Source organism: Lampetra fluviatilis, chromosome 51, assembly GCF_964198595.1.
Source record: "Lampetra fluviatilis chromosome 51, kcLamFluv1.1, whole genome shotgun sequence".
Taxonomy (NCBI): domain Eukaryota; kingdom Metazoa; phylum Chordata; class Hyperoartia; order Petromyzontiformes; family Petromyzontidae; genus Lampetra; species Lampetra fluviatilis.
Genome location: NC_136325.1, coordinates 5,661,404 through 5,684,143, shown reverse-complemented (window position 1 = coordinate 5,684,143; position 22,740 = coordinate 5,661,404). Strand labels below are relative to the sequence as shown.

Genomic DNA, 22,740 nt, shown 5'->3' with positions numbered 1-22,740 from the left:
TCCCGTCGATTTGCAAACACGTGGAATGGCTTTAAAAGTTGCGCAATCTTCTGTAGATGACGCCGGTTATTCACGCGCTGCAGATCGAGATGCCACCACCGTCATCGATAGCGCGGTGCTTGAACTTTTACGACTTGCGGTCCGAACTTCCGGACGGGTTTGTTCGTATCTCTGAAAGTTCGCGAGTCAAATGTTCATAAGAAGAAGAGTCCCGTACGTAAGAAGACAGGTAGAGTTTTAAAAACAATTCTTAACCAACCACCCCTCCTCCACCGCCGCCACCGTGGCGATGCGATGGATTGTCATTTACGAATCCGAACCCTTTCCTCGTGGTGGTCACCACCTTGCTTCGTCATCGACTGTCATTCGTATAGTTTCGTTTTAACTCCCGCGATCCTCATTGTAACAGCGTGAATCTCAGGGGGCTTGGGGAGTTCGGTTATTAGGGTGTGCTTACAAATATTTTTAAAATCTGATTTTTAGCAGCTCGTTTGTATTGCCTCTTTATTGTTTAATTTGTATTCTTGTTGTCACCCCCCCTGCATTAGTGTATAATTTGTATACGATTAGCATATCATTTGCTTACACTTTGCACGAGGGGGAGGGGGGGTGAAAACACGTGGTGAAAACACGTGGACCCTAACATGTGTGATCCAATACATGCGTGTGGCAGAGGTGTTGGCGAAGAGATTTTAATCGGTGGATCGTTATTGCATCGTTACAGCCCCATAAACAATCAGAATCTTTATTTAGACTGGAGGAAAGGGAATGGCTTATGGAAGCTCTTTTTTCACATACGTTTATTCGGGGCGGGTGAGAAGATGTCTCTACTCCAGGGTAGAGCGAAGGTGTGCTCAGCGATCAAAACTGACACCTGGGTTGTGAGTTTTGGAAGCCTTTTCATCATGCAACCAGACACCCACCGGTGTTTAATCCGACCTGTTCTCATCGAACGTGCTGAGTTGTTGCCGTTGCTGAAGAACACCGTGTTATGGAATGATCGCGTTGTGATAAAACATATTCCTGCGGAGGGAGCTGGTAGGAACGTTGGGTTGCTCGGTCAATGGCCAAGGTCAACGTCGGCGTGGTGTATTCCGCAAATATGCCCGACTGTGAGGGCGGGCACAAGCCGGCGTGAGTAGGTTAAACGTTGAGTTTTATAAGGGCACCACGGGGTGACCAGCCCCTCCCCACCCAGCCCCTCCCCTCCCACCCCCCACCCTCCCCACTCAGCCCCACCCAGCCCCTCCCCTCCCCACCCTCCCCTCTCCACCCACCCCGACGCCTCCCATTTTTGGATGCACGACGGACGGACACAATAATCCCCTGTGGGCTGTATGGAACCAGGTGGTTCCTACCAGTATAATACACAATTTGGCGGGGGGAGTGGGCTAAAGCACAGTCTGCGATATCGCGTGCGATGCGTACGCGGGCCCGAACAAAGACCGAGGGGCGCGTGGCGTCGTGAGTCGCGTCTCGATGCACCAGCAGCGTCTCCAATGCGCCTTGGTCGTGATGCGACACAGAGGGAGCCGTACGGCCGCTTGACTGCTACTCGCGATACGTAGTTGCGTTCACTCGATCGCGTTATGTACATATATATGAAACAAACTCGTGTTCCCAAATAGATTCGTCGCGTTCTATCCTATTCGCGGTATGAAAATCACACCGGGGCGTTATAGGAGAACGGACTGCAATTGATTTGCAATCACCAATGGACTGCACATATGAAACTGTTTCGTTAACAATGGGTTCCCAGCAAACGCGGAATGTCGGGTTCAACATTCTTTGTTGACATTTCGGATTATGCCCGTGCGCTCTTTTGCCAAAAAAAAATTCCATTTATTATTGAATTGGTCAAAAATCGTTCAGCGCTGCAACCTCCTGAAAAGTAGCCTTGAGACCCACTGAGGCTTTCCTGTGTAGTAACTGTTGCATCACAATCTCGTTATTTCTTTTTAAAACCGAGTCGCTTGGAACCATCGAGGTATATGTAGGGCAGGTATTTATAAAGTATCGAAACACGTGAACACCTGCAGAGAGATGACAGTTTTACAAACATTACGGAAATGATTGCACCGGGCACGAGCAGTTAATTGTTTAGGGCGACGGTCGGATGTGCGACTTAGACAAATGTCATCGTGATACTGTATTACGTGTACCGATCAGCCAGTGCGAGAGATAAAACGACGTCGATCGAGATATATATATATTTGCGGATCGCACGACGAAGCAGGACATTGATTATCAACGGGTGCACTTAAAGGAGCGGTTCTAAAATGAAACCCCATCGAATTGAGAAAAAAGTTGCATTCTAAGTTATTTGTGGAACAGTTTTATTCCGGGATTATACGACGCTACGAAATGTAAGACGCACCCAAACTTGTGCCCGGTGTTATACAGATATGATTGTAACTTACGCTTTGAAATGCAGGGGTGTGGAAAAAACTCCTGCCTTACCATCCAGAGCCAGTGGTTCTTCACCTGGGGTGCGAGATGCCCTTTCTGGGGGTGTGAGACGTGGCCAGACTTTTTGTTTAGAAGATAAATAATCGAGAACACAAATTAAACATGGGCACGTAAAGAACTACTACTTTGCGTCATCAAACCTGAGAATGTGAATTCCTGCAGTCACGAAAGCTTTAAGTCACCAATGTATTTGTTAACATGAAACATTTCTCGTTAACGATTGAGGCTGCAGTAACGTTTAAGAACCACCGATTCAGAGAATAATCCGGGTACTGCAACTACAAAACCTTCCGCAGTGTTGCGACTTCCCAGCACTGCGGCTATACAAGGCTGGAATAAAAAAAACAAGTATAACCCGTAAAAACAAAGTTTTTCACTATAAATCCTTTATATGCGTGGCGGCTAGAGTCCTCTCGTTCTCTGGCTTGAGATGGCTGCCACCTATGGGTCAGATGATTGCATTGCACCATTAAGCAATTGGTAATTAAATATAATATTTTTGTCCTAAAAAGTATAAAATTTTGGAATTTTTTTTCACGAACATTAATTGTCACGCACAACGAGTCTGTGTGGAAAATGTCAGCTCGATTGGATCACGGGAAGTGGGTTAAAAAACGACCGAAAGATTTGCACGGTCGTAAGCAAGCAAGCGAACTTAATATAAAGGATTTAAAAACACTGGGCACGTTAAACAGAACGTGATTGACCGATTCGCTGAGAATCGAAACTGCATTCCATGGAGAGACTGGTGCAGCATTCGGGCGACAATTGTGCGAGATGAATGTGAAGCGTTGTGTACGTTTTTCGATTGATATGAGCGTTTTGAATTCCTGGTCACAAATGTGCGCGGATGCGAGCGGTCGTCGTTGTAGGAATGCTTTACGAGTTAAGACGTTGGGGTTATTCTCCGGTTGTGTGGCACTGGTAGAAATCGGGCGTACATTAACAAAAAAAAACCGATGAGCAATTATTGTATTTCTGTTATTATAACAATGTAATGTTTTATGCTAATGCATCAATAGACATGCTATGCAAAATGCAATTCCCTTTCTGCGCGATGAGAAGTGAAGGGTGGGGAAAAAGGTACATTTTGCACTCTCTTAAAAGCCTACAAATGGGTACGGTAATATGCAATTTGTTGACGCGTGGATTAAAAACTTGTCTGAAATCTGCATCGGCGCTCCATAGCTCCGTGTATATACGCGCAATATACAATGCTCCCTACGAAGGATCCGTGTGTATTATAATCCAGCTTCATTTTTTGCTAATTTATTAAATGGATTTTTGAGAAGTCGGTCTCCTGCCTCGATGTTTTTTTTCCCCTCCTCAGCATTCGTCAGCAAGGTGATGCATTTTACTGGAAGGAACATCCTGGTTACACCAGCCCACAGGGGATTATTGTGTCCGTCGTGCAGGGAGGGGCTGGGTGGAGAGGGTGGGGAGGGGCTGGGTGGTGAGGGTGGGGCTGGGTGGGGGGTGGGAGGGGTGGGGCTGGGTGGGGAGGGGCTGGGTGGGGGAGGGGCTGGTCACCCCGTGGTGCCCTTATAAAACTCAACGTTTTAACCTACTCACGCCGGCTTGTGCCCGCCCTCACAGTCGGGCATATTAGCGGAAAACACCACGCCGCCGTTGACCCTGGCCATTGACCGAGCAACCCAACGTTCCTACCAGCTCCCTCCGCAGGAATGTGTTTCTAAGACTCAAATGGTGAAAATCTGCCACGTGGGTCTGTTAAAGGTTTATTGTTTTACTTGATTTCCAGATATAAAATAAAAGGCGACCACAAAATATTGAGAACTTTGAGTTAATCTTTATGTATGTAGTCAGTTTTGTATCCCTTAATTCTTGAATTGTCCATGGTGTATTATTTAGAACAGCTGTTCGTCTTCTTGGTTCTTTCGGTAAAGTCACGTAGAAGGGAAATAATAAGAATAAAACATAATAAAATAATTCTCACGTTTCGGCCACAACGCAAGCAGCTGTTCGTGTTTAGTTTGTTGTCCTTTCCCCGCACCTCCGATTAGCACGGTTGGCTACGTACGGTGCAACACAAGTTCAACATACTTTAATCCAGCAATAATGTCCGAAAAAAAGTGTAAGAAACAGTGTAGTTTGGGTTGAAACAAATATATATGGGAAATTAATTAGGAAACAATTCCATGAGGTTTTTTATCTTGGCTTAGATCGCGTAAATATAAATGTGTCGTTAAACCCACCACCACCTGACACAGCTAATTAGTAAGATTTGTCACGTAAACAAAACGTGTCAATTCGTTACCTGTTCAGCACACCGGTGTGTTGGAGAGTAAACCGTGAAAGCCTCCGTGTTAAACTAGAATAGATTCCATCAATCAATTTTGCAAGAATCAATGACAAAATTCCTTCCCTTTATTACTGCTAATACTACTTCCTCCCATTATTACTGCTAATCCTACATAATACACGAGCATAATATGACTTTGAGACCCCCCCATCACCTACACATTCCACAAGTAGTGACTAATCCCATATCTGCATTTACCATAAATATGGTAAATTCCTGTTGATATGCACATTCCTTTGTCAAGGCTCCCTCCTCCTCCAACCCAGCTTAAATATACGCTGCCAAGCCTGGTGGTGTTCATTCAGACGCTGTCTTTCCGACAGTCCTGTTCTTCACCCGAGGACGGCTGCTTGCGTTGGGGCCGAAACGTCGTGAGAATTGTATTTTATTATGTTTTATTTTAATTATTTTATTATTTCCCTTCTACGTGACTTTACCGAAATAACCAAGAAGATACAAACATCTTGGCATGAGCTACCCCGGGACTGTTTCGCAACCAGAGATCAGAAAGAGCACTGAAACATAGTCTTGGATCTTTCGGTAAAGTCACGTAGAAGGGAAATAATAAAATAAAACATAAGACAAATCTCACGACGTTTCGGCCACAACGCAAGCAGCCGTCCTCAGGTGAAGAACAGGTCTGTCGGAAAGACAGCGTCCCAATGAACACTGCTAAGCTTGGCAGCGTATTTTTAAGCTAGGTGTTTACATTTGTTAAGGCGCTCTGCTCCTCCCGAAAGCTCCAAGAAGATGAATCCCTGCAGTCACGAAAGCTTTAAATCGAAATTTAGAACTGAAACACTTTCAGGGTGGCCTCAAAAGTGTCACTAACCGGCCCGTGCCTCACCAAAACAATGAATCCATGCGAGGTTTTTGGGTGAGATCGTTTTAAATATAAATGTGTCGTTAAACCCGCCACTGCCAATTATCACGGTTTGTCATGCAACATTTACAATTGTAAATGTTGTGGGTTTACTCTCCAACTCACCGGTTAGCGCTGTGCTAGTAACGAATTGGCCACGTTTTATTTACGTGACAAACCTTACTAATTGGCTGTTGCGGGTGGTGGCAGGCTTAACGACACAGTTATTTACGCGATCTAACCCAAAAAAAACCTCTTATGGATATTGGTCGCGAAGGCCCTCCCCAATTACTATGCGTTAAAGTGACAAAACGAATGTCGTCAAACCCCCATTGTGGGTCACAACAACAACTAAAGACTGAATTTCGATTTAAAGATTTCGTGACTGCAGGGATCCATATTCTTGGTTCTTTCGGTAAAGTCACGTAGAAGGGAAATAATAAAAATAAAACATAATAAAATACAATTCTCACGACGTTTAATATGACTTTGAAACCCCCCCGCCCACCTCCTACGCATTTCACAAGTAGTACTAATCCCATATCTGAATTTCCCATAAATATGCTAAATTCCTCTTGATATGCAAATTATTTTGTCAAAGCGCTCTTCGCCCCTCCATCCCAGCTTAAATATACGCTCCAAGCCTGGGGTGTTTCATTCAGATGCTGTCTTCCCGACAGACCTGTTCTTCACCTGAGGTCGGATGCTTGCGTAGTGGCCGAAACGTCGTGAGAATTATTTTATTATTTCCCTTCTACGTGACTTTACCGAAAGAACCAAGAAGATGAACTAAAGACTGGTCGAGCGAAAACCGTTTCACGCGTTATCAAAAGCTTGACACAGACAGAGCGACAAATGTGACAGTGGGAGGTTTGTTACACGCAACGCGTTTATTACAATGGGCAAAGAGCTTCGGTTCTATGAATACATCGGCTAGGAGGATAGGACTCTTCCTATAACAGAATAACATCATTATACAGATTTGTGTGTGTTTTTTGAAGTTTTTAAATCTTCCTCCGAAGAGTAATAATGGGTGGTGGCATTACAGCCCCTTTTGGCCCGCGTTGCTGCCACTTTGGTCAAAAGTTAAGGGGACCTCTGCCCGAATCGCTCACCCAGACCGGCGACGCACACGACACGGAGTGGGGGAGGGCAAGTGGGCACCTAGAGTCAATCCATCACAAGGAGGCAATACGCACATACACTTCTATACAAAGCACTTTCAAGAGTTTCTTCTCTGCTCAGGGTGGGGGGGGGGGGGGTGAAAGGGCTAAAGGGTGGTGGGGTAAGGTTGGGAGAAGTGACGCGAGCAACAATTATTCAAGTTTGCAGTACAGCGACTCCTCTACTTACGAACGAGTTAGATTTCCAGAGGTCTGTTCGTAAGTCGATTTTGTTCGTAAGTCCAACTATACTCCCGTCGATTTGCAAACACGGGGAATGGCTTTAAAAGTTGTACACAATCTCCTGTAGATGTAGATGCCACTGGTTTTTCATGTTCTGCAGATGTCGATGCCACTGGTTCTTCATGTGGCATCTACATGAAATATGGACGGGTTTTTTTATTAGTATCTCCGAAAGTTCGAGTGTTCGTAAGTGGAGGAGTCCCTGTAGTAGTACAATGCGCTATGACTCACAACATCTCTCTTCTGTGGAAAGTCTTTAGAAACGATCTGGGTTATTCACATTAAAACGTTAACTCACAATGGGAATCTTAAATATCGTTTTACAACTTGTAACAATGCACCATTGTTATATATATTTCCTTACTCTACTTAAAGATTTGTGTACGTGTGTGTGCACGCGCGTGTTTTCTCATAGATAACTGTTACAGACTTTGTACGGCTTCAAGGCAAATACTTACCTTACGTGGTGCCCTCCCCCCACCGTCCCCCCCAAGATTGGGGGGGGGAGGGGCGGTGGGGGACAGGGTGCATCGCATCTTTCTGCATTGATAAAGCTTTACAAAAAGGATGCAAGTTTGACCCTTCAATCATTATTTTTGTTTTTACTCACAGTTGCATAAAGCACACGCGTCGTCAAGTATGAGTGCAACGGAGAGCAGGGGGGTCAAGGAGGCGGCGGGCGGAGGGGGGAGTTGGGAGGCCTTTAGTCTTTTCTTTTTAAGACTACGTCTCATCAGGCAAGGCTACGCTCCCCCACCATCGTTGTGTTGTTTTTAATCAAGTTAAACTAAATTAAATCTTCTACCACCTCCCCCGGCCGCCGCCGCCACCATCACCACCAACAACAACAACCCCCTGGGCTCCCCAACCCCGTCGCTGTGAAATAAAATCGTCGCTGAAACCCAAGAACAGTTTTCAAATCAAAACAGCAGCCAGAGAGGCCAGAGCAGGCCCCCCTGAAAAGGCAAGCAGAGGGGGGAGATTCTGTTTGCCAGCCCTGATTTCTCCATCGCTTTTTCCCTCCGTCCTTTTTCACTCTTCTCTTCTTCTTCGAGCAGAGGAGCCGCTAATATTAAGCGGCCTTCTTTTCGTCCTCCCCCCAACCCACCCACCCACCCCCCCCCCCCCCCGTTTAGCGGGCCGGCTTTTTTTTTCGCTGCGCGCTTTCGGTTTTCCGAGTCGCACGATTGTCCGCTAAAAAGGCGCAGGTCCAGGTCCGTGCCCGTACTGGTGCTGCTGGGTATCTGCACACGTGTCGCCAGCACGAGGGGCAGCAGGGCCAGTGGCGGTGGCGGCGGCGGTGGCGGCGTAACACACAGACAGAGCAAGAGCAATCAGTGCACAATCAGAGGCGCACCCAAACATGTCGGCGTGTCATCGCCATTAAGAGATGATTTTTTTCACGAATGTAGAAATTGCAAATTATTTACAATTCTGTCGTCTTATTACATTTTAAAAATATAACAAGCCCTAAGATATTTCCTCCTGTTCACAGCCCCCTGAGCCAGTGGTGGTAATTCCACATTCCTATGGCGGGGACAAGTCTTACCATAGGACAACCACTGTAGACTTCCTCACAAAGTGGTATTCATTTTTTTCATCAACTCCAGGAGGGATGATAGGCAGAGTCAACTCCCCTCCAACCAGGATTTTAACTTTCCAACTACGAGCCACTCATAATAGCAGAGGCCTTTCTGGCCAGTTCGATACATTTAACATCAAGCAGAGCTGGATATAAGGAAGTCTATATAAGCACAGTTCTTATGTAAGTAAAACATGGTTACATTATTAAACTGTTTGGGGGGGGGGGGGGGGGCAAAAGGGACACTTCGGACAAACACGCACACTTCGGACAAACACGCACACTTCGGACAAACACGCACACACACACTTGCTCCCGAGTTGTATGCTTGCGTGCTATATTAAATTTACATGCAACCGATTCTGTTTCCAGGAACAAGTGACTTCACATTGCAATGGAAATAAAACGATCCCTTCGAAACGTTTGGCTGCTCAGCTGGGTGCACAGCGCCCACTCGATGAAGCACACCTTTTGTTCATATATATATAAATACAAATTTCATTTAGCACAAATATCTGGCCGGCACCAAAGGCGACATCAAAAGGGCAGTGATATGCCAACCACAACGATGGAAATGGAAGTGGAAATGGATGGGGAAAAAAAGGTACTCAAAACAAACTTTCTCTTAAATTATTTTGGAATTCCGCTACCCTCCCCCCCCCTTTCCCCCCCGAGTTTTCACGCGACGGTGCTTTCGGCGGTGTCGTGGCACGAGACGTAAAAATCCACTCGCATCTCTCACAGAGGCAGTGCAACTCTTCCTGTTAAGAGAACCGCCCACGGAATGGATATCACGGAGCTAAATCCAAGATCCTTTCAAGTGACCTCTGGTCCAGGCGGAAGAGGGGCACAGCGCTTTCCCCCACCTGCTCTGCATATGGGAGTAACGCTTGGGCACATGACAGTCAAACCCGATGTTTGATTCACAGAGGTGGAATTTCGCTAAATTATGTGCAAAACCAAATGTAACGGGTTTTTGTGCGTGTGTGTGCAGTCATTGGTGACTGGGTTTAGATCATGAACTCACTACACTGGAGAAGCCGGTTTAATCACAGGCAGTGGTTGAAACCTGGATTCGAACCCAGGTTCTCTGGCGATGCTCAGCAGCCCTTACCTCTGAGCCAGCCAGCCACATCCTGCAAATTTAACATTCTAGACAGTGGCCAATGTAGCTCATTTAGTTTGAACAATGTAGCATTCAAAACCTGTGGTGTACAATTTCATACACCACAATAAATTTACAAATTTATAATTTTTTGTACATTCTTTGATATATTCTTGGTTCTTTCGGTAAAGTAACGTAGAAGGGAAATAATAAAATAATTAAAAGAAAACACAAATAGTTTCATTTTTATTATTTAAAATAAGAAAGTAATAGATTTTATTATTTTATTATTTAAAATTATTTTATTATTTCCCTTCTACATGACTTTACCGAAAGAACCAAGAATATGAATCCCTGCAGTCACGAAAGCTTTAAATCGAAAAATTCTTAGATATATTTATATGTTTGTCAGTCTGCCGCTATTTTAAGGTTTATTGTTCAATGTGGGAGCGCGAAGACAGCGACAAGCAGATGAGTGAGTGACAAATAAGTTCAAAAGGGCGTCATCAAAATACGTTAATGGCAACTCAAAATCACATGACAGGAGAAACAGAAAAAATGCAAACATTTCATGCAAGTGTGATATGACCAATAAAGAGACGGTAAAAAAAAACCTAAATATCGATTGAACCTCTCTATGGCCAAATACATATATTTGTATATGGATATCTCTCTCTCTCTGCTCATAAGCTAACAATGCCCACTGTTGTTTTATTGTCTCCTCTCTCTGTAATCCAGACAAACCTTGGAGCCATCCTTGCAGTGGCTTTTGGCTAACCATTGAACAAAGGCGGGCACCGCATCGCGTGCTTTCAGAAGCACTTCCGCGGCCGTCTGGAACGCTCTTTCTTCTGATATTAGGAAGCCAGCCACTAGACCCTACGCACTCTTAAATCGAAATAAAAAACTAATTTCTTTCTAAATGCTCAGCGTCTTTAGTTTGTCCTTCACCCGCACCTCCGATTAGCGCGGTTGGATGTACGCTGAACTTCGTTTGCAGCGTGCGTACCCAACCGTGCTAATTGGCTACGTACGGTCGGTGCGAAATAAATCCATCATACAAACATCTCTCGTTCCACTGCATCCTCCCATCTCCCACCCTCGGTCTCCCCTCTACTCCTCCTGCCCTACGCCGGTGACATCTCCATGGCGTTTCTCGTTGCACCGTCTCTCTGTCTCGTCTCAATCCCACCTCCTCCCCCTTCACCTTCTCAAGAATAAAAGTAACTGCCGTTAAAGCTCAGGAAACCGTCAACCCACCCTCATATCTGTGTCCCTAACAGGCACTCTCTTCTACACGCATCTATATTCTGGTTCATAGCAAACATATCAGACGGGCATTGAGGCATATTTGCTGTTATTTGCGGGCAGCATATGTATGCGTGTGTGTGTGTGCGCGCACGTATGAGTTTCTGACCGCTGGTTTGTCGGGCGAGTGACTCACTTGAGAGCTGCTTCTGCAGCTGGCGAACCAGAGCAGCTGTCTGCTGCTGCTGTTGTGTTTGCTGTAAATCCAGACATGGGGTGCGGGAAAAGTGCGGGAAAAGTGCAACAGGTTGGTCAACCAGTCGGAGGATCACGGTCCTTTATTTAGACAACCGTTGTCCGCACTGCAGAACCCGAGCCGTGGCCGAGCCACGGAACGCGATCGCGTGGATGTTGGCGTCGCTCGTTCGAGTGTACCGGCCGACGTAACGGACGATAAAAATTATTTGAACTCAACTATTTTGTTTTATTTGACCAGGTAAGGCCCACTGAGTTTTCAGAAGCAACCTGGCACCAAATGATAGCTCAACGAAATGGCGGCGTGTCATCAAGTGGAAATACGTAGCAGCCGAAGACAGTAAAACCTTGGATTGCGAGCGTAATTCGTTCCGGAAATGTGTTTGTAATCCAAAGCACTCGTCGTACATCAGTTGTGATCACGTGACGCTCGGCAGACAAAGCGTACACACGTACTACTCGTATTGCAAGACCTCGCTCGTTTATCAAATTAATATTTATTAAAAAAAAATTTTGCTCGTCTTGCAAAACACTCACAGACCAAGTTACTCGCAATCCAAGGTTTTACTGTACTCTAAACGCACGTTGATTCTAAGTGTGGAAGGAAAAACCAGAGCACCCGGAAAAAAACACGCCACCACGGGGAGAGAAACATGCAAACTCCAAATATACAAGCATCAGGGTCGGAATCCAATCCACGACCTCCTATATACCAGGCGAGGTAGTTAACATCTCGTCACAGCGGCGCCCGACTGACTGAACCCCTAGCCTTGCTTGGCATCGAGCAAGATTCAGATGTCTTGTAAGGCCGACGTGTACCGATCTGGCTACGGCTCGGTTTGGCAAATAATAGCCGATGGGGAAAACCAACGGTTAACTGTGAGGGCCCTGCATGCTGGCACGGCTCGGATGAGCCAGTGGAAAAGGGGGTAAAAGCCCTAGGCTGAAATATACTACTTATCAAAAACACATTTTATCAAGCGAACAAAAATTTGATATAAAGTTAACACAATAAAAACAAAATGTACAGCCGTTTGTCAATCCTAATAATAATCCCCTGCTGGTCAAACATCTCCCCACGCCATGTTGGTCATGGGGGTTGTTTGACCATACTTCACCACGCTGGTCAATACAGATTTGTGAAGGCCGATAGTGGGGGGTTAAGACCGGTTCATACGTCACGCACCACCCTCATGTTTTCAGAGCATTGCTGGTAACGAATCAGAATATTTAGTCATACTCTTTGAATCTGACGAGCTATGAAACTCTTTTTCCACAGATGTCCAGTAATGAAACGCAGGGTCACTAGGTTCAGAGCGCAGTGCACGGAACCCACTGCAACCGCCACAATTAATTCCAATCACGATCACACGTTCAGGTGCGGGCAAGCTGGCGCTGTACCAGTGGTTGGCGGAAAGGAAACACTGAACCTCATGTCGACCGTCCACTCTCACCATTGTTTGCTGTTGCTGAATGGGCTGCATGCCCATGGGGGGCTGCTGTGCCGGCTGAGGAGCCTGCTGTTGCGGAAGCTGTCCTCACACAAGCGACGCCAACACACACACACACAGGCATATACACACACACACAGGCATATAAAAAAGGTAAAAACTATTCGACTATTTCAAGGAAAAAAAACACTTTTTTATTTTATTTTTTTACCAGGTAAGGGGGGGCCCACTGAACTGGACATCGCTTTTGTCAGAAGCGACCTCGCCACAAATGATAGCTCAACGAAGGTGGCTCACCATCAGGTGGAAATTTATAGCGGCAAAATAATCTAAACGCACGTTTCGAAATGTACAAAAACTAGAAAGACAAAGATCCCCCATGTTGCCTACATAGACTGTTGGGGTAAGTGCTGTTAGCAAGCACCAATCAAGGCCGGCACAGCGCACAAACTGGTGGTATTGCAAACACCAAGCCCGGCCGCCTTTGTCTCCACGCTGCTGATTTCTACACTCAGCAACAGTTACTCATTTAAGGTTTAGTCAACCTAGGGGAGGCCCAGGGCTGGTTCAGATAATCGTCACCGATGTCGACCATGGGCCAGGAAATCAAACTCACGTTGCTGGGTTTCATAGTAAGCGGCGTGCGCTCTCACTTAAGAACAATAATTTAAAATACACAACCCATAAACATTAAGCCGTCGGTTGCTCAGGAGTCAAGAGCACTGGGGTCAGGCCCACCGAGATCACATGGGCTTGAACCCAGGCAGCTGCATGTGATCAAACTGGGTTCTTCTCAAGTGCAGCCGAGGTGATGGTCTTTAAAGTCTGAGAATTCGAAAGCGGCCACGACTGCGCAGGAACCCCACCGCGTTCAGTTTAGATTTTCGCTTTCGTAAATTTTTCCAGCTGTGAGAATCAAAATTGCTCATTTTGACGAGTGACAGAACACACTAGGTGTGCCTTAAGTGTGAAGAGGTCTATTGAAACAGCTTTCAGAAAGAGGTCTGTGATATGTATGTGTGGACGTTGAACTTATATCGCGCCGTACGTAGCCAACCGTGCTAATCGGAGGTGCCGGGGGAAGAAAAAAAACTAAACACCAAAACCAATTTTAAATAAATTAGTTTACAAGCAAAATTTTAAAGTGCATAGCTCCAGTGGCTTCCTAATATCAGAAGAGCGTTCCAGATGGCTGCAGTAGCACAAAGATATAATCTTTCAGGGCCACTGCCAGATATCCCGCACCTCCGATTATCACGGTTGGCTATGTACGGTGCGAGAGAAGTTCAACATACATACACAGCTGTGAGCGTTCCAAACATTCATTTGTGTATATATAACCTGTATGATCCTCTGTTGTTGCTGTTGCTGCTGTTGTTGTTGCTGCTGCTGCTGCTGTTGCTGCTGCTGTTGCTGCTGCTGTTGCATCCTGTGCCGCATCTCCGGTGTCATCTGCGCCATGCCAGAATGCATTGGGCCGGTCGGCACCTGCTCTATGCTCGACAGCATTCCACCCTGCTGCATGGGCTGGTGTGAAAGTCTGCAAGGACAATGAAACAATGAGTGCGGGGTAATGTGCAATGAGAGGCGCAGGTAAACACACAAGTGTGGTCACACAGCCAAAAGGAACTTGAGGACTCTATGCAACTTAAATATGGATGATAATTGGTTTTTTACCCTTCTATCTGGCAACAAAACTGACACCTTTTTTTCAAGGAGTCATGTTTGCATAGACCACAATACCTGCAGTCATAATGCAAACAAAAAACATAACTCTGATAATGTATGCACTGTCCTTGAAGTTGATTGGTCCACACCCGAGACAGATTTCCTTAGAGCCTAGTCTCACATGGGTTAGACCAGATGACGCCAAAAGGCGCACAACTCAAAGACAATGCACCATCAGAGTATGAGAGCTCGGATGTAAGCATTTACACCATTGGAACCTCATTTGCCAGTAAAAAATTAAATATGGATGTTTTACATTGCTGCATCCTGCCACTATTTACATCGCGTTTTACATTCGGCTGGCAGAAATGACAAGACCGAAGACATCTTCCAAGGCAGACACGAATGAGTTATTTCATAAACACCCTCAAGGCACCAAAACTAGCGGTTGTGTCAACAAGGGGTGGCCTTCACCCAATTCCACTACCACAGCCTCATGGGACAGGGCCTCACCGGGGTGTGTTCTGTAGGTTGCGGGGGTAAGCAGCCGGGGCCTGCTGGTGTACATAGCCACTCGGCTGCTGCTGTTGCTGCTGCTGCTGTTGTTGTTGTTGCTGTTGCTGCTGTTGCTGCTGCTGCTGTTGCTGCTGCTGCTGGATCTGCCGCAGCGAGTCCACCATGCCGGCTCCTGGCGCGGGCCCCGCTTGGTAGGGCTGTCCCGTGTAGCCCGGCGACAGGAGCGCCGTCTGCGAACCGTGCTGCCCACTCACGGCCATGGGGGCCCCGCCGGCGCCGGCGGCCCCCGCGCCTCCGTTGCCGCCGCCGCCGCCACCACCGCCACCCGCAGAGAAAGCGGCGTAGCCCTGAGACATTGCCTGTGCGGCCGGAGGTCACGCAGGTGTAAAGACATTGGAAAGCGCTATGCGGCAGGGCAAAATATGTCAAGCAAGGTCATTTCCCTGCTTGGTGATCTTTTGTTCACAGCCCTGAGCCAGTGATGGAAATTCCACATTCCTATGGTGGGGGTGAGTCTGCCTACAGGACAAGCACTGTTGACTTCCACACAAAGTGGAGGTTATTTTATCGAGCTCGGAGGGAAGATAGTCAGCGTTTTACGAGTCACACCCAAAGCCAGTAATTGAACTTGCAGCTTTTTATGAATTTTTTTTCTTTTCAAAAATACAAAAAGCACTGAAAATCACAAGCCAATTCTGGAATGCACAATCTAATTCAACATTAGTTACTGTATGATAGAGCATGAAGACAAAGCTAACAAGCCAGAATTGCTTTGTACGCTGTTAAAATTTTGATCTTCGGGAGCAACGTTTTTTTTTATTTTCACGGTTCTCCAAATCCTGCCCCCCCACGCCCCAACGTCATTTCCCACTTTCGGCTTAATACGAAAGATCCAACAATCGGACCTGGACACAAAATGTAATCTGAAAATTTTACATCTCAGGAAGTGACGTCACTCACACGACATCACTTCCTGTGGTGTCACTTGACATCAAGAAGATCCGTTAATTACTGCACCAAACTCATAAGTCGAAAACACCCAACAGTGCAAAACGTTGAATTTGAAACTCTTCTGTCGTACACGCCTTTATTATTTACGCATGCACGCTCGCTAGGGCCGGATTAAGGTTCTTGTAGGGCTCTAGGCACTTCTGTTTCGTAGGATGAGGTCAGTGATAACGCTCGTCTTCTCTCGCACTACTCTCTACTGAGAATGAGATTGTGACAAAAACATAACTTGAAGATGTTCTTGCTAATTTCGCAAAGAAAAAATATCGAAAATTGAATCCCCGGTGTGAATTTCTCTCACCTTATGAAAAAAACAACAATTGACATTGACATGACTCTACCTCTTTGTATATACACTGTTGCCTATCCTTGCGATATAAATATATTTATTCAAGAAGATATCTTGGTGACGAAAATGGGTCAAACTATTGTTTTCGTAGGCCCTTCTAGTTTTCATAGGCCCCAGGCAGTGCCTAACTGTGCCCTATTGAACAATACTGCCCGGACACACGCACACAGCCTGCAAATAATTTATTTCCACTCAGTGCACTCCGAGGACATCAAGCGATGGCGGCTAACCTGAGCTGGCTGCTGCATTGCGCCGAACTGAGCGAGGGGGTTAGGCTGCCGCACGGGCTGCGAGTAGATGGCTCCCTGGCCCATCGCCTGGCCCTGCTAGCGGGAAACAAAGACGCGCCAAAGCCACACAAACGTCACAAGCGTTATTTTGGACAAAAGCACAATGCAATTAAAGTGAGGGACTTCACTATTAGTACAACGTCGCATATCTGAATCGCTGAAGTCTGAGGTATAGGCAGAGTTATATTTTAAAAAGATTGGATAAAGTGAACATCTGTAGATAATGACAACTACATCGTGCAGACACTTAATTGGTCAGCGTGGATATGTGACGGTCGGATATACGATGTTGTACATTACATGGTGGTGAGTGTAACGCAGCGCAATTCATTTCGTTTTCAGATCAAGCGCAAACGCTTACGCAACACGTAAAAAAAATAAAAACACTTCACATGTAATGAGTGTCGGAAGATTTATACCTGTAAGCCAGCATAAGTAAAGGGTAATTTAAAGCCGCAAGATTCCGGTTTTGCCGATAAATCAAACTAATTGTCATATTTGCCCACGCGACAACTCGATTTGATTGACTCGGTCGGTGGGTTGTGGAGGAATATATTTAATTGATAGACCTACAGTACAATCTTACCTAGAAAAAATATTTATAAATCATCTTGGTCGTGTGATCCGACACGTAAAAACAAAAAATCTTAACTCTCAAATTAACTTTTTATTCCCTAACGCTGCCCAACAGACTGGCCTAATCTTCTTCTTGGTTCTTTCGGTAAAGTCACGTAGAATGGAAATAATAAAATAATACAAATAAAACATAATAAAATAATTCTCACGACGTTTCGGCCACAACGCAAGCAGCCGTCCTCAGGTAGAGAACAGGTCTGTTCGTTGTGGCCAAAACGTCGTGAGAATTATTTCATTATGTTTCATTTTTAATTACTTTATTATTTCCATTCTACGTGACTTTACCGAAAGAACCAAGAAGATGAATCCCTGCAGTCACGAAAGCTTTAAATCGAAATTGGCCCAATCTTGATTTGAGACTGGCCCACTTAACCAGCTCCGGTCGGCAACAGCTAACGCTGCAAGCGCCTAACACACCCAGTGGATTGTGCCCAACCCACTGGGTGTGTTAGGCCCCACGGACTTGAGTCAGCGCTAGGACCGGCAACGTTCCCATTCCGAGTCCAGGTGGCGACTCCGAGCGACCGGCATCTAATCCATTTGATTTGCGCGGCAACGCGCAAGGCAAAAACACAAAGCTGTTGGTGATTGAAAAATAACAGGTGGCCGTTAAGATTGGTGTGAACCGGATCGAATCACGCGTCCGCGTAATGCGCCCTATTAGCTTCAGCTTGACGTGATTTAGTGCTTCGGTTATAAAATATCTGGTATCAATGTAGTGTAACACGAGTTGCTTTGTGTATATATGCACACACACAGAAAAAAATACCCCCTGTATAGCCTTAAAAGACTGTAGATGCTAGTGCTGTTAGCACTTATGAAGGCCAGCACGGCACAAGAGGGAGTGGGTGGCCAACACCATGCCCGGCCGCCTTTGTCTCCCTTGTGCTGAAGTTTACACACTGCACAAGGTACTCATTTAAGGCACAAAAACACACACACGCACACACACACACACACACACGAGCACGCACGGAAGCGTGCGCGCACACACAGACACAGACTTGCAAACACGTGCACGTGCGTCCACACACGCATACACACGCACGCGTCCACACACGTGCGCACATGCACACACCCAAACCACCTAAAAAACGCAAACACATGCACCACCTGTGCAAAAGGCCTCATTTGTGCCGGGTGGCGCATTAAGGTGTGCCGCTGGATCATCTTCATGTGCATCATCTGCTGCTGGTGCTGCTGCTGCTGCTGCTGGTTCTGTGCCTGTGCCTGCTGTTGGTGGGGAGCCATGCCGGGTCCCGGTCCTGGCGGCTGGGGAAGAGATCCTCGCCGCATCAGCATGTCGGTGAGCAGCTGCTTCGTGTTGGCGCCAGGGAACTGCCGGCTCGTGTCTATCCGTGGTCCGCCTGCGGTGCAGACAGGGGTTGATGGTCGAAGCCACAAAGACAAACGTCCCACCGTCCCCCCCCTCCCCCGGTATAGCTTGCAGCAAGGGCAAATGCTGTTACTCGAAGAGGTGGGTGGCAAACACCACGCCCAGCCACCTTTTGTCTCCCTAAGTGGGGCTGTTTACACACCGCATCAGGTGCGGTTCAGATGATCGTCACTGGTGTCGACCGTGAGCGGGAATCAAACCCAGGTCATTGGGTTCGTAGCACAGTGTGCTAACCGCTACACTACGGCTCCCCCACAGATACACAGACACATCCCGCTAAACTTGTCCGTGTGTGTTAGATTTTTAGTGTTGTCCAATTGGTTGAGTGAGCAAACCCCAGCAAGATCAGTTACAAAAATAAATAGATTGCGCGATGATTTCCAATGTGCGTTCAATCTTTGGACATGTATAACTCACAAAGTGGAAGCAGATGGGTAGCCATTAGGGCAAAATGCAAATGCCAAAAAAAACATTTCCTCGAATTGTTGGTAAACACTTTGATCAATTTGCCCGGTTTTCAATCGAGTGAATACCTAAAAGCAACACAACTTTAAACTAAAATTTCTTTGAGAGTTATAGTGTGCCAACCCACCAAATCCCCTAACCCCCATTCCAGACGGACATGAGCTCATGCATAAACGCTTTAAACCTCGAGTGAAAAAGCATAAAAAAAATAAACCACCGCCGAATGCAAACGAAAAATAATAATACGGTACTCTCAAGCTGCCGCTTTCTTTTGAAGCATTTAATATGCGTACTCTTTGGTTCTTTCGGTAAAGTCACGTAGCTATAAAATAAAATAAATCACGACGTTTCGGGCGCAACACAAGTGTCCATCATCAGGTGGGAAAGCATGGTCTGCTGCTGAGGCAGACTGTTTTAAAACAGTCTGTTTTACCGAAGAACGAAAGAGCATGGATTCCTGCAGTCACGAAAGCTTCAAATCAACATTTAATATGCGTCAGCACAGAACCTGTATGCAGCAGGGACCCGTGTCTTGGCCTACCTGGTGCAAGCGGCTGGCTGGGAGTGTAGTAATTGGTCTGCAGTGGTTGGTTCATGGTGGTGTAGCTGAGGCCCTGGTAGGGCGGGTGTGTGGTGTGTATCATCTGTGGTGGTGGTATCGTTCCGAATGGCTGCATCCGGTTGTAGCTGTTCTGGGGGTACTCCTGATGAAAGATAAATACAAACAAAGTATGTTAGAGACATGCTTGTGTGTGCACTGCATACGGGCGGTTACATGGCCAAGTGGTATCATGCGTGTCGCATGTTGCTGGGGGACGCCGGTTCAAATCTAGCGGGCCGCCCTGGTGAATACTGCAGAGCGTATTTAAGCAAGACGGTCATCGAAAGGTCGATGTACCAACCTCGTACGACTACGAACTGAACAAGGAACGAAGGAACAAACGAACGAACGAACGAACGAACGATCGAACTCGGCCAACGGAGACACCCTGCAAGGGACGTGAACTGCGCTGCGTCTCGCCTCCTTCTGGCTCGGCTTTTTGCGCTTGCGCGTGTTCTTGGGCTTCTTGTCCTCCTCGGGAGGCTTGGCGGTCTCCACGCACGCTTCGGCCTGCTTGCGGTCGCTGTCCACGCCCCCCACTGGCCCTGCCGACGGAGGCGCCGGCGGCTCCACCTCCTGTGGCGGACGGCAGAAACCGGGAGGCCGGTGCATTCCGCGTGGAGAGTCAACAGGGTCAAGCCCAGCAGCTGGCACGCTTAGGACGTGTCTAATAGTCGGAGCAGTGATGTCGTAGTGTGGAAACGCACGTGTCTCCCCACCCCCCCCCCAGGGGTTTGTTTACGAATATATGGGGTCCGTTACTTTTACATAAAAAAAAAATTATTTTAGTAGGTAAGGCCCACTGAGCAACTGAGATACCGAGTGGTGGAGCCTTGGTCGGAGCTATGATGACGACAAAGGGTGACAGTGGGGCTTAGGGTGACAGTGGTAAAAAACTAAATAGTGTTTTTGCTTCCTACCTCCGGAGCGAGCGGGATGGGGTGCAGGTAGTAGGCGAGGGTGTGCGTGCGTGTGGTACAGTTTTTGGCGTGTACCTCTGGAGGGAGCGGGATGGGGTGCAGGTAGTAGGCGAGCGGGCGAGGGTGCGCGTGGGTGTGGTAGAGCAGCAGCCGGTGCTGCTCTTCGTATCGTGGGGCTCGACGCTCGACTCGCGCCGCGCCGAACCATGCCCACGACAGCGGCGCCGGGTTCTTCTGGCCCTCGAACATGTCCCACGGAGACACCTTCTGCTTGGTGGACACTTGCAGGCCCTGGGGAAGTGACGGCGCACACAACGAGAGGGTGTGATCGCACCGTACCGAGCCGACCGTGCCATTCGGAGGTGCGGGGGAAGGACAACAAGCTAAACGCAAAAATCAGTTTCCAAAGAAGTGACTTTTATTCTAGATTTGAAGCTTTCGTGACTGCAAGGATTCATACTCTTTGGTTTTTTCGGTAAAGTCACGTAGGTAAAAAATAAAATAAATGAAAACAACAAAATTATATCACGACGTTTCGGGCGCAACACAAGCGTCCTTCTTCAGGTGGGGACAACGTAGCGAAAGCACAACCGCTTAAGTGGTTTGTGTTGCGCCCGAAACGTCGTGATTTTTTACCTACGTGACTTTACCGAAAAAATCAAGTGAGTTTTCAATCGAGATTTAAAAGTGCGCAGCTCCCAGCACGTTCCTAACATCGGAAGCTCTGCCTCTCGCCCGGGTGGTGCTGCGGCCGCCGAACCTGCTTCTTGTCGATAGAGTCGAAGCCGGCGATCTTGTTCCCCTTGGTATCGATGAGGGAGCCCATGGGCTCGCACGTGATGATGTCCACCGTCTGCTTGGGCAGCGGCAACAGCTGGCGCAGTTTGTCGATGCTCTCCGAACGCTTGTCGCCCAGCTCCTTCTGTTAGCACCGGGCGTTCGGCAAAACCAAAACAACAAGAGGATACATTTTTTTTCGAGTTCGGAAATAAATAAATGTTCATCAATATTTCAAGAGCGGCGATTGCATGTGAATACCGTCACCAAGCAGCAGTCCTTACAGAGCCGCATGTGGTTCCGGAGCCGGAGGTTGTCGACCCCTGTGTTAGCGGGTAAGGCACGCGTGGTGAGCAGATGCTTAACAATAGCTCCATGAACTGTGAGCATAAAGAACCACTTTGAAGCGGCGTGTCTATTACCACAATGTTAAGTCCACGGATCCTGCAACAAACCTATGGATTCTGCTGTCAATCTACCTTTAGTTGCAAAGCATTGATAAATAGAGGCCTTCTGGCCACACCTGGTAATGTGGCACAAAGCCGTGGCTTATTGGCAGTGCAACTCGACATGCACATGGCAAAATTAAGTTTCAGTTATCTGCGATCACATCCTCTCAAATTGTCCCCCTTGGTGTGCAAGGCAACAGAATGTCATTCCAACCTGTTCATATTTGCAGGTTGTGCTCAGGATCCCATCTTCTTCTCTGCATCTATGCCTGTACTACGACTGTGCATGCGTCGACTAAAATGCACTCCGTTGAACAAACGGTAAATATTTAAGGATCGTCATTAAACTCGCAGTGCTTCGGCTCAACTGGCAAATTGATCAAGCCAGGGAGGCGCGACCTTGCCAATGACAAACTAGAATTTTAAGTCGCAGCCTTCCGTGCGGAGAAAATGACTCTGTTTGCGCTTACTAAACTCAAGTTTTTATTTTACCAGGTAAGGTCAACTGAGCTGTATAGCTCTTTTTCAGTAGTGACCTGGCTATCACAAATAATAGCTCAACGAAGTGGTTTATGAGACCTCCTTTACCAGTGGCAAAATATAGTAATAGGTTTTTACCCTTTCAACTGGTACAAAAACTGACACCTTTATACAAGACATCATTGTTTGAAATAACCACAACACAAGCAGTCAAAATGCAAACAAAAAGAAACAACTCTAATAATGATATGCACTGTCCTTGAAGTTGATTGGTCCACACCCGAGACAGCTTTTCTTAGAGCCCAGTCTCCATTGGTGTTGGACCAGATGACGCCAAAAGGCGTAATGTGTTACAAAGCCGCGGCATATCACGTCGAAATTTACAACAAATACTCAAGTTTCTAAATGCGCAGGGAAAAACCGGAGGACCCGGGGAAAAACCCACACGACCACGGGGAGAGACACCGCAAACTCCAAATATATA

General features: G+C 46.9%; 1 protein-coding gene across 2 annotated transcripts in view; it reads right to left on the bottom strand.

The window, feature by feature from the left end:
- Positions 1–8,184: 8,184 nt before the first annotated feature.
- LOC144948879 (mediator of RNA polymerase II transcription subunit 12-like protein) overlaps positions 8,185–22,740 on the bottom strand; it is a 75,645-nt gene continuing 61,089 nt past the window's right edge. The window contains exons 35-45 of one of the 2 annotated variants that reach the window (XM_078878586.1): positions 21,311–21,472; positions 20,626–20,841; positions 20,051–20,206; positions 19,571–19,733; positions 18,282–18,535; positions 16,473–16,568; positions 14,883–15,244; positions 14,043–14,241; positions 12,705–12,782; positions 11,165–11,252; positions 8,185–8,304 (exon numbers count right to left, since the gene is read on the bottom strand). In XM_078878586.1, coding sequence (XP_078734712.1) covers positions 8,255–8,304; positions 11,165–11,252; positions 12,705–12,782; positions 14,043–14,241; positions 14,883–15,244; positions 16,473–16,568; positions 18,282–18,535; positions 19,571–19,733; positions 20,051–20,206; positions 20,626–20,841; positions 21,311–21,472 — 1,824 coding nt within the window. In that variant the 3' untranslated portion in view covers positions 8,185–8,254. The remainder of the gene's footprint in view (positions 8,305–11,164; positions 11,253–12,704; positions 12,783–14,042; positions 14,242–14,882; positions 15,245–16,472; positions 16,569–18,281; positions 18,536–19,570; positions 19,734–20,050; positions 20,207–20,625; positions 20,842–21,310; positions 21,473–22,740) is intronic. The other variant, XM_078878587.1, reaches the window with a different exon arrangement.